Here is a 12,922-nt window from a genome sequence, read left to right on the forward strand (position 1 = left end):
CCTCAAAAACTATAATCAGGTTGGTCAAGCAAGATTTTCCCTTTTGAAATCCACACTGACTATTCATTATTATATTTTACATTTATAGATATTCCTCTGTTCCCTCCTTTAGTAGGGATTCCATTATTTTTCCTACCACTGATATTAAGGTGACTGATCTATAATTCCCAGGCCATGTTCTAGCCCTCTTCTTAAACATAGATTTTGCGTTAGACATCCACCAGTCCTTTGGCACTACACTTTTTTTCTAATGAATTATTAAATATGTGTAGTAATGCTTCTGCTATGTCTTCCCTTGATTCTTTTACAGTACATCTAGACCAGGGGCTTTAGGGTTTGGTTAATTTATTCAATACATCCTCTTTTTAAATTTTAAATGCACTAATCGCATTATTCATCTCGTCTTTCAGTGTCATGTTTACCTGGTAAATACTGAAGTGAAATAATTATTTCATATTTCTGCTCTCTTTCTATTGTAACCTGTGGTATTATCCTGTCTCTCCCTTAATGGTCCTATTCCCATCCCAGCCTCACCGCCAGGACTTAATTTCTTCATCCCAGGAAAATGCATCAGATGGGGTGGTGGGAGGAAGGAAAGGGGATTCTGATCTTTAGTGTGAAATCCCTGCAGGATTTAGCATTGGATATATTCTCACTGTGCACAGTTCTGATCGCTATCTTATAGAAAGGATATAGAGACAGTGAAGGAAGTGCAGAAAAGATTTAGAATAATGATAGCAGAACTGGCAGATCATTAACTCCATGATAGACTGAACAGCCTCGGACCATTAACACTAGAAAAATGAAGGTTGAGAGTGAGAGAGTTCTTTAAAATATGAAGGTATTTGCCCGGGTAGATGCAGAGAAGATGCTTCCACTATGAGGGAGTCTAAAACTAGGGGCCATAAATATAGGACAGTTACTAATAAATCCAATTGGGAATTCAGGAGAAACTTCTTCACCCACAGAATGGTGAGAATATGGAAGCTGCTACCACAAGGAGTGGTTGAGGTGAATAGCAGAGTAAGTAGAAGCTGGATAAACACATTAAGGAGAAAGGAATAGAAGGATATGCCGATAAGGTGAGATGAGGTCGGGAGGGAGGAGGCTCATATGGAGCATAGACACTGGCATGGACCAGATGGGCTGAATGGTCTGTTTTCTGTGCTGTATATTCTATGCAGTGCTCTGCCCCAACCGTATACACTGTGCATCTGTCTAACTGAGGATCAGATGTAATCCATGCATTGGGCATCTCCTAGACAGCCAGGTTTTGAAGGCGGGCGTTGATCAGTTTCGTTGCACAACAGTGGAGGTGGTGGCCGGTAATGTGTTGCATTTTTGGCCTTGGACGTTGGATTCTGGTTGACTGTGCATTTGGTTCAAGGGAATGGCAACTTGGCTGTCTTCCTGTTGGTCCCTGTAGCAGGCAGTGGCTAGGCCCATCCAAGGGTAACTGATAGAGGAGATCCTCCAGAAGATGTTCTTCAAGGACTTCCTGAACTCCTTCCTCATCAGGCAGTAGATGATGGGGTTGAGGCAACTGTTGGTGTTAGCCAGGCAGATAGTTAATGGGTGGACGTAGGTCTGGGTGATGTAGTAGGCTCGGTCCCAGTGGACCAGTTCCAACTTCACCAAGACCCCCCAGAAGGTTATGATGTGGTTGGGCAGCCAGCAGAGAAAGAAGGACAACACCAGTATGACAGTGGATTTGGTGACTTTGGATTGTCTCTTTGAGTTGCAGCTACTTAGGTTGTGGTGTTGCAGAAACTTTATGAGCAATAAATAACAAACAGATATGACTACCAGGGGAATTATAAAAGCCACCATGATCTTCTGAATGTGATAGAGTGCCAGAAAATATTGTCCATCTGGAAATTTCTGAATACACAGTACCTCACCATGAATACTGACTGTCCTGGAGTATATAGTCGGGGGTAAGCTGACAGCGCCGGCTAGCAGCCAGATCATCAAGCTGACCCATTTCACCTTACAGGGTCTGGAGGATGTCCTGCCCGGTCTGAGGGTTTGGGACACCGAGCAGTACCGGCTGACGCTCATGGCGGTCAGGAAGAAGACGCTGGCGTACATGTTGAGCACGGTGGCAAAGAGGACCAGCTTGCACATGGCGTTGCCGAAGGGCCAGCTGTGGTCCAGGGCGATCTCTGCCGCCCAGAAGGGCAGCACCAGGACAAAGTGGAAATCGGTCAGGGCCAGGTTGAAGACGAAGAAGTTGATGGTGGACCGGTTGCGCCCGTTGATCCCTCGGATGAGGTACAAGACCAGGAGGTTTCCGAAGAGCCCCAGGGCGCAGACGACGGAGTATATGAGCGCGGTGACGATTCGTAAAACAGTGTAGAAAGCTCCTAAAGCACCAAAGTTGCCTGGTTCGAAGAATAATGTGCCGTTGAACTCTCCCAAGTAGCTGTCATTTGCACCATCAACAAGATCCCAGTCACTCACCATTGTACCAAGCTAAAGCATCGTACTAGCCATCAATTCAGAACATCAATCACTGGTTATTATACCTAATGGCCTCTGATACCACAGTCCCTATTCAGATGAGACTGCCTTCTCAGGTGGACCATCCCCTGGAAATGGGGGAGCTTTCCTCGGTGTCCTGGGGCCGATATTTATCCCTCAGCCATCGCCACTAAAACACAGATTGTCTGGTCGTTACCACAATGCTGTTTGTGGGATCCTGCTGTGCGAATATTGGCTGCTGCGTTTCCTACATTACAGCAGCGACCCACACCTCAAAACGTTCTTCACTGGCTGCAAAGCGCTTCGGGACCTCCTGGGCAATGTCCAGAGGTGGGGGGGGGGGGGGGGGTGAAATGTGTGTCCTTTAGCCTCCTCTACTGTCGCTGTGTCAGGCACAAAGTACAGCTTCTGGAGGCTAGCCCACGGGCAAGTCGCTGTCCACGGTGCTGAAATGACACAAGTGCCAAGGTACTGAAGTCCCTTCCAGCTGTTAACCTCGCCCCAGGTCGTTGTCCATGGTGCTGAAACCACACAGGTGGCAAGAGCACTCGGGCATCCCTTGGCTGGAAATCTCGCCCACTGGTAGTGCGCTGTCCTCGGTGCTGAACCGCTCGCTTTCCTGCCCGGGTATTGACGAGGTTGCGATACTTGAAGCGTCCAATGTGGATTTGGCAGAACTTTCCGCCCCGTGGCGCTTGCTCAAAATGCTGATGTTGACTCGGTCACCGCCTCTTTCCTTGCGTGCTCAGCTGGCTCCTGGACAAGCCCAGTTGATGCTCAGCTCTGACCTTTGACCAGAGAAGAGGGAGACGGAGGGAGGCTGAGCTTGATATAACAGTTCATCGAATCATAGAATAGCACAGAAGGTTCCCTCTGCAAGAACAGTTCTTTTTCCTCTGGTTCAGGGAGTCAATTTAAAATTGTCAGGAGAGTGTGGTAAGGAGGAATTTGTTTTTTTTACACAGAGGGCTGATGGTATGAGGCTGGAACTGTCGAGGCTGTTATGAGAGAATTGAATAGTTATTTAACTACCGGCACATATTAGGCCATGGGGAAGTAATAATGGACTGGCACAGATGCAATTGTCCGCATGCCCTTTTGTGGTATAAATCTCTACGGTTCCATGGAGTTTGGAAATGGAAAATACAGGTTTGGTTGTTGGATGAAAATCTAGGAAGTTAAAGTGACTGAAAAGCCTGTCGTGCATATTAGGCTCGGGCTGTTTTATATAAAAATGAATAATCACTCAGAAGTGACTGATCAAGGCTGTGATCTAAGTCAAGGAGTCCAGATCACAATCTAACAGGGGAAGAGTATCCATAATATTATCATGTCCTTTCTCTGACTATGTCCAGTACATTTCTATATATTTTTTATTTCTCACACATGCTTGGCATTGTTTTGTCATTGCTTTTGGGCACACCTCCCATTTCCTGCTACACTTTGTTGCTCTAGTGATTTGTTGTAACAGCGGCATTGGCCCTTTACTGCACCCTCTCAGTTTAGAAGGGCAACAGAGTGAAAGGGCCAATGCGACTATATAGAACGGAGTTTCTCAATCTCACCACCAGAGAACTCTGCAATGCCACTTCAAGACAACTCGTCCTTGAGCAGAGGATGTTGAAATTAAATGGTGATATGTTAAATACTGACAGATTCAGAGATATAAGTGGGTCAGACACCTATTTGTGAGTGCAAACAGTCCATTCCTGCAACTGTCACAAACAGAATAAAACATGGAATGTTTTATAACAATCTGATGAACTTATTCCCAGTAAATTGCAACAGGAGTTTCATTACAAACTTATTTTATGTTAAAAGCAGGAATACATGGAAGAAAGGGGACAGGGTGGACAGCAGAGGAATTGAAGATGGTTATTTGCAGCAAATAAAACTGGCATACACCAAATCCCTCACTGTTACACTCTGATATACCCCACATTCCTCACTGTAACACCCTGGCATACACCAAATCCCTCACTGTTACACTCTGATATACCCCACATTCCTCACTGTAACACCCTGGTATACACCACACCCCTCACTGTAACACCCTGATATAATTCCTCACTGTAACACTCTGATATACCCCACATTCCACACTGTAAAACCCTGGTATACCCCACATCCCTCACTGTAACACTCTGATACACCCCACACCCCTCACTGTAACACTCTGATATAATTCCTCACTGTAACACTCTGATATACCCCACATTCCTCACTGTAAAACCCTGGTATACCCCACATCCCTCACTGTAACACTCTGATACACCCCACACCCCTCACTGTAACACTCTGATATAATTCCTCACTGTAACACTCTGATATACCCCACATTCCTCACTGTAACACCCTGGTATACCCCACACCCCTCACTGTAACACTCTGATACACCCCACACTCCTCACTGTAAGACTCTGATATAATGCCTCACTGTAACACTCTGATATACCCCACATTCCTCACTGTAACACACTGGTATACCCCACACCCCTCACTGTAACAATCTGATACACCCCACAACCCTCACTGCAACACTCTGATATAATTCCTCACTGTAACACTCTGATATACCCCACACCCCTCACAGCAACACTCTCATGTACCCCACACCCCTCACTGTAACACTCTGATATACCCCACACCCCTCACTGCAACACTCCGATGCACCCCACACCCCTCACAATAACACTCTGATATACCCCACCCCCCTCACAGTACCACTGTGATGTACCCCACATTCCTCACTGAAACACTCTGATGTACCCCACACTTCTCATAGTAACACCCTGATATACCCCACACCCCTCACAGTAAAACTCTGGTATACATAACACCACTCAGTGAAACACTCTGATATATCCCACATCCCTCACTGTAACACTCTGATATATATCACACCCCTCACTGCAACACTCTGATGTATGCCACACCCCTCACTGTAACTCTGATATATCCCACATTCCTCACAGTAACACTCTGATATACCCCACACTCCTCACTGTAACACTCTCATGTACCCCACACTCCCCACTGAAGAAATCTGATATACCCCACATTCCTCACTGTAACACTCTGATATACCCCACACTCCTCACTGTAACACTCTGATATACCCTACATTCCTCACTGTAACACTCTGATATACCCCACACTCCTCACTGTAACACTCTGATATATCCCCACATTCCTCACAGTAACACTCTGATATACCCCACATTCCTCACTGTAACACACTGATATACCTCACATTCCTCACTGCAACACTCCGATATATCCCCACATTCCTCACTGCAACACTCTGACATATCCCCACACTCCTCACTGTAACACTCTGATATACCCCACATTCCTCACTGCAACACTCCGATATATCCCCACATTCCTCACTGCAACACTCTGACATATCCCCACATTCCTCACTGTAACACTCTGATATACCCCACACTCCTCACTGTAACACTCTGATATACCCCACATTCCTCACTGTAACACTCTGATATACCCCACACTCCTCACTGTAACACTCTGATATATCCCCACATTCATCACTGTAACACTCTGATATACCCCACATTCCTCACTGTAACACCCTGATATACCCCACACTCCTCACTGTAACACTCTGATATACCCCACACTCCTCACTGTAACACTCTGATATATCCCCACATTCATCACTGTAACACTCTGATATACCCCACATTCCTCACTGTAACACCCTGATATACCCCACACTCCTCACTGTAACACTCTGATATACCCCACACTCCTCACTGTAACACTCTGATATACCGCACATTCCTCACTGTAACACTCTGATATACCCCACATTTCTCACTGTAACACTCTGATATACCCCACATTCCTCACTGTAACACCCTGATATACCCCACACTCCTCACTGTAACACTCTGATATACCCCACACTCCTCACTGTAACACTCTGATATATCCCCACATTCATCACTGTAACACTCTGATATACCCCACACTCCTCACTGTAACACCCTGATATACCCCACACTCCTTACTGTAACACTCTGATATACCCCACATTCCTCACTGTAACACCCTGATATACCCCACATTTCTCACTGTAACACTCTGATATACCCCACATTTCTCACTGTAACACTCTGATATACCCCACATTCCTCACTGTAACACTCTGATATACCCCACATTCCTCACTGTAACACTCTGATATACCCCACATTCCTCACTGTAACACTCTGATATACCCCACATTCCTCACTGTAACACTCTGATATATCCCACACTCCTCACTGTAACACTCTGATATACCCCCATTCCTCACTGTAACACTCTGATATACCCCACATCCCTCACTGTAACACTCTGATATACCCCACATTCCTCACTGTAACACTCTGATATACCCCACATTCCTCACTGTAACACTCTGATATACCCCACATTCCTCACTGTAACACTCTGATATACCCCACACTCCTCACAGTAACACTCTGATATACCCCACATTCCTCACTGTAACATTCTGATAGACCCCACATTCCTCACTGTAACACTCTGATATACCCCACATTCCTCACTGTAACACTCTGATAGACCCCACATTCCTCACTGTAACACTCTGATATACCCCACATTCCTCACTGTAACACTCTGATATACCCCACATACCTCACTGTAACACTCTGATATACCCCACACTCCTCACTGTAACACTCTGATATATCCCCACACTCCTCACTGTAACACTCTGATATACCCCACATTCCTCACTGAAACACTCTGATATACCCCACATTCCTCACTGTAACACTCTGAGATACCCCACATTCCTCACTGCAACACTCTGATATACCCCACATTCCTCACTGCAACACTCTGACATATCCCCACATTCCTCACTGTAACACGCTGATATATCCCCACATTCCTCACTGTAACACTCTGAGATACCCCACATTCCTCACTGCAACACTCTGATATACCCCACATTCCTCACTGCAACACTCTGATATATCCCCACATTCCTCACTGTAACACTCTGATATACCCCACATTCCTCACTGCAACACTCTGACATATCCCCACATTCCTCACTGTAACACGCTGATATATCCCCACATTCCTCACTGTAACACTCTGAGATACCCCACATTCCTCACTGTAACACTCTGATATACCCCACACTCCTCACTGTAACACTCTGATATATCCCCACATTCATCACTGAAACACTCTGATATACCCCACACTCCTCACTGTAACACTCTGATATATCCCCACATTCATCACTGAAACACTCTGATATACCCCACATTCCTCACTGTAACACTCTGATATACCCCACACTCCTCACTGTAACACTCTGATATATCCCCACATTCATCACTGAAACACTCTGATATACCCCACACTCCTCACTGTAACACTCTGATATATCCCACATTCCTCACTGTAACACTCTGAAATACCCCACATTCCTCACTTTAATACTCCGATATACCCCACATTCCTCACTGTCACACTCCGATGTACCCCACATTCCTCACTGTAATATTCTGATATACCCCACATTCCTCACTGTAACACTCTGATGTACCCCACATTCCTCACTTTAACAATCTGATACACCCCACATTCCTCACTGTAACACTCTGATATATCCCACACTCCTCACTGTCACACTCTGATATACCCCACATTCCTCACTTTAACACTCTGATATACCCCACAGTCCTCACTTTAACACTCTGATATATCCCACATTCCTCACTGTAACACTCTGATATACCCCACATTCCTCACTGTAACACTCTGATATATCCCACATTCCTCACTGTAACACTCTGATGTACCCCACATTCCTCACTTTAACACTCTGATACACCCCACATTCCTCACTGAAACACTCTGATATATCCCACACCCCTGACTGTAACACTCTGATACACCCCACATTCCTCACTGTCACACTCTGATATACCCCACATTCCTCACTTTAACACTCTGATATACCCCACAGTCCTCACTTTAACACTCTGATATATCCCACATTCCTCACTGTAACACTCTGATATACCCCACATTCCTCACTGTAACACTCTGATATATCCCACATTCCTCACTGTAACACTCTGATATATCCCCACATTCCTCACTTTAACACTCTGATATATCCCACATTCCTCACTGTAACACTCTGATATACCCCACATTCCTCACTTTAACACTCTGATACACCCCACATTCCTCACTGCAACACTCTGATATACCCACACCCCTCACTGTAACACTCTGATATACCCCACATTCCTCACTGTAACACTCTGAGATACCCCACATTCCTCACTGCAACACTCTGATATACCCCACATTCCTCACTGCAACACTCTGACATATCCCCACATTCCTCACTGTAACACGCTGATATATCCCCACATTCCTCACTGTAACACTCTGAGATACCCCACATTCCTCACTGCAACACTCTGATATACCCCACACTCCTCACTGCAACACTCTGATATACCCACACCCCTCACTGTAACACTCTGATATACCCCACATTCCTCACTGTAACACTCTGAGATACCCCACATTCCTCACTGCAACACTCTGATATACCCCACATTCCTCACTGCAACACTCTGACATATCCCCACATTCCTCACTGTAACACGCTGATATATCCCCACATTCCTCACTGTAACACTCTGATATACCCCACATTCCTCACTGCAACACTCTGACATATCCCCACATTCCTCACTGTAACACGCTGATATATCCCCACATTCCTCACTGTAACACTCTGAGATACCCCACATTCCTCACTGTAACACTCTGATATACCCCACACTCCTCACTGTAACACTCTGATATACCCCACATTCATCACTGAAACACTCTGATATACCCCACACTCCTCACTGTAACACTCTGATATATCCCCACATTCATCACTGAAACACTCTGATATACCCCACATTCCTCACTGTAACACTCAGATATACCCCACACTCCTCACTGTAACACTCTGATATATCCCCACATTCATCACTGAAACACTCTGATATACCCCACATTCCTCACTGTAACACTCTGATATATCCCACATTCCTCACTGTAACACTCTGATATATCCCACACTCCTCACTTTAATACTCCGATGTACCCCACATTCCTCACTGTAACACTCTGATATATCCCACACTCCTCACTGAAACACTCTGATATATCCCACACCCCTGACTGTAACACTCTGATATACCCCACATTCCTCACTTTAACACTCTGATATACCCCACATTCCTCACTTTAACACTCTGATATACCCCACATTCCTCACTGTAACACTCTGATATATCCCACACTCCTCACTGAAACACTCTGATATACCCCACATTCCTCAATGTCACACTCTGATATACCCCACATTCCTCACTTTAACACTCTGATATACCCCACATTCCTCACTTTAACACTCTGATATACCCCACATTCCTCACTGTAACACTCTGATATATCCCACATTCCTCACTGTAACACTCTGATATACCCCACAGTCCTCACTTTAACACTCTGATATATCCCCACATTCCTCACTTTAACACTCTGATATATCCCACATTCCTCACTGTAACACTCTGATATACCCCACATTCCTCACTTTAACACTCTGATATACCCCACATTCCTCACTGCAACACTCTGATATACCCACACCCCTCACTGTAACACTCTGATATACCCCACATTCCTCACTGTAACACTCTGATATATCCCACATTCCTCACTGTAACACTCTGATATACCCCGCATTCCTCACTTTAACACTCTGATATATCCCCACATTCCTCACTGTAACACTCTGATATACCCCACACTCCTCACTGTAACACTCTGATATACCCCACACTCCACACTGTAACACTCTGATATACCCCACATTCCTCACTGTAACACTCTGATATACCCCACATTCCTCACTTTAATACTCTGATATACCCCACACTCCTCACTGTAACACTATGATATATCCCACACCCCTCACTGTAACACTATGATATATCCCACACTCCAACTGTAACACTCTGATATATCCCACATTCCTCACTGTAACACTCTGATATACCCCACATTCCTCACTTTAATACTCTGATATACCCCACACTCCTCACTGTAACACTATGATATATCCCACACCCCTCACTGTAACACTATGATATATCCCACACTCCAACTGTAACACTCTGATATACCCCACATTCCTCACTGTAACACTCTGATATACCCCACACCCCTCACTGTAACACTATGATATATCCCACACTCCAACTGTAACACTCTGATATACCCCACATTCCTCACTGTAACACTCTGATATACCCCACATTCCTCACTGTAACACTCTGATAGATCCCACACTCCTCACTGTAACACACTGATAGATCCCACACTCCTCACTGTAACACACTGATACATCCCACATTCCTTACTGTAACACTCTGATAGATCCCACACTCCTCACTGTAACACTCTGAAATACCCCACACACCACCCTGTAACACTCTGATATATCCCACATTCCTTACTGTAACACTCTGATAGATCCCACACTCCTCACTGTAACACTCTGATATATCCCACACTCCACACTGTAACACTCTGATATACCCCACACTCCACACTGTAACACTCTGATATCCCCCACATTCCTCACTGTAACACTCTGATATATCCCACATTCCTCACTGCAACACTCTGATATCCCCCACATTCCTCACTGTAACACTCTGATATATCCGACATTCCTCACTGCAACACTCTGATATCCCCCACATTCCTCACTGTAACACTCTGATATATCCCACATTCCTCACTGCAACACTCTGATATACCCCACATTCCTCACTGCAACACTCTGACATATCCCCACATTCCTCACTGTAACACGCTGATATATCCCACATTCCTCACTGCAACACTCTGATATACCCCACATTCCTCACTGCAACACTCTGACATATCCCCACATTCCTCACTGTAACACTCTGATATACCCCACATTCCTCACTGCAACACTCTGATATACCCCACATTCCTCACTGTAACACTCTGAGATACCCCACATTCCTCACTGTAACACTCTGATATACCCCACACTCCTCACTGTAACACTCTGATATACCCCACATTCCTCACTGTAATACTCTGATATATCCCCACATTCCTCACTGTAACACTCTGAGATACCCCACATTCCTCACTGTAACACTCTGATATACCCCACACTCCTCACTGTAACACTCTGATATACCCCACATTCCTCACTGTAACACTCTGATATATCCCCACATTCCTCACTGTAACACTCTGAGATACCCCACATTCCTCACTGTAACACTCTGATATACCCCACACTCCTCACTGTAACACTCTGATATACCCCACATTCCTCACTGTAACACTCTGATATATCCCCACATTCATCACTGAAACACTCTGATATACCCCACACTCCTCACTGTAACACTCTGATATATCCCCACATTCATCACTGAAACACTATGATATACCTCACATTCCTCACTGTAACACTCTGATATACCCCACACTCCTCACTGTAACACTCTGATATATCCCCACATTCATCACTGAAACACTCTGATATACCCCACATTCCTCACTGTAACACTCTGATATACCCCACACTCCTCACTGTAACACTCTGATATATCCCCACATTCATCACTGAAACACTATGATATACCTCACATTCCTCACTGTAACACTCTGATATACCCCACATTCCTCACTGTAACACTCTGATGTACCCCACATTCCTCACTTTAACACTCTGATACACCCCACATTCCTCACTGTCACACTCTGATGTACCCCACATTCCTCACTGTAACACTCTGATATATCCCACACTCCTCACTGAAACACTCTGATATATCCCACATTCCTCACTGTCACACTCTGATATACCCCACATTCCTCACTTTAACACCCTGATATACCCCACATTCCTCACTTTAACACTCTGATATACCCCACATTCCTCACTGTAACACTCTGATATATCCCACATTCCTCACTGTAACACTCTGATATACCCCACAGTCCTCACTTTAACACTCTGATATATCCCACACTCCTCACTGTAACACTCTGATATATCCCACACCCCTCACTGTAACACTCTGATATATCCCACACCCCTGACTGTAACACTCTGATACACCCCACATTCCTCACTGTCACACTCTGATATACCCCACATTCCTCACTTTAACACTCTGATATACCCCACATTCCTCACTTTAACACTCTGATATATCCCACATTCCTCACTGTAACACTCTGATATATCCCACACCCCTCACTGTAACACTCTGATATACCCCACATTCCTCACTGTAACACTCTG

The 12,922-nt window shown here is 45.1% G+C and overlaps 1 protein-coding gene across 1 annotated transcript; it reads right to left on the reverse strand.

Moving 5' to 3' along the window:
* Nucleotides 1–1,290: 1,290 nt before the first annotated feature.
* LOC137357003 (relaxin-3 receptor 1-like) lies at nt 1,291–2,466 on the reverse strand. Its single transcript, XM_068022937.1, has one exon. It carries the CDS (start codon nt 2,464–2,466, stop codon nt 1,291–1,293), a length of 1,176 nt encoding a protein of 391 aa, XP_067879038.1.
* Between the last annotated feature and the right edge of the window lie 10,456 nt (nt 2,467–12,922).

The sequence above is a fragment of the Heterodontus francisci genome, chromosome 46, assembly GCF_036365525.1.
Source record: "Heterodontus francisci isolate sHetFra1 chromosome 46, sHetFra1.hap1, whole genome shotgun sequence".
NCBI lineage: Eukaryota > Metazoa > Chordata > Chondrichthyes > Heterodontiformes > Heterodontidae > Heterodontus > Heterodontus francisci.

What these genes read in the sequence shown, in the direction of transcription:
- LOC137357003 (XM_068022937.1), bottom strand. Translation starts at nt 2,466, where the DNA reads ATGGTGAGTGACTGGGATCTTGTTGATGGTGCAAATGACAGCTACTTG.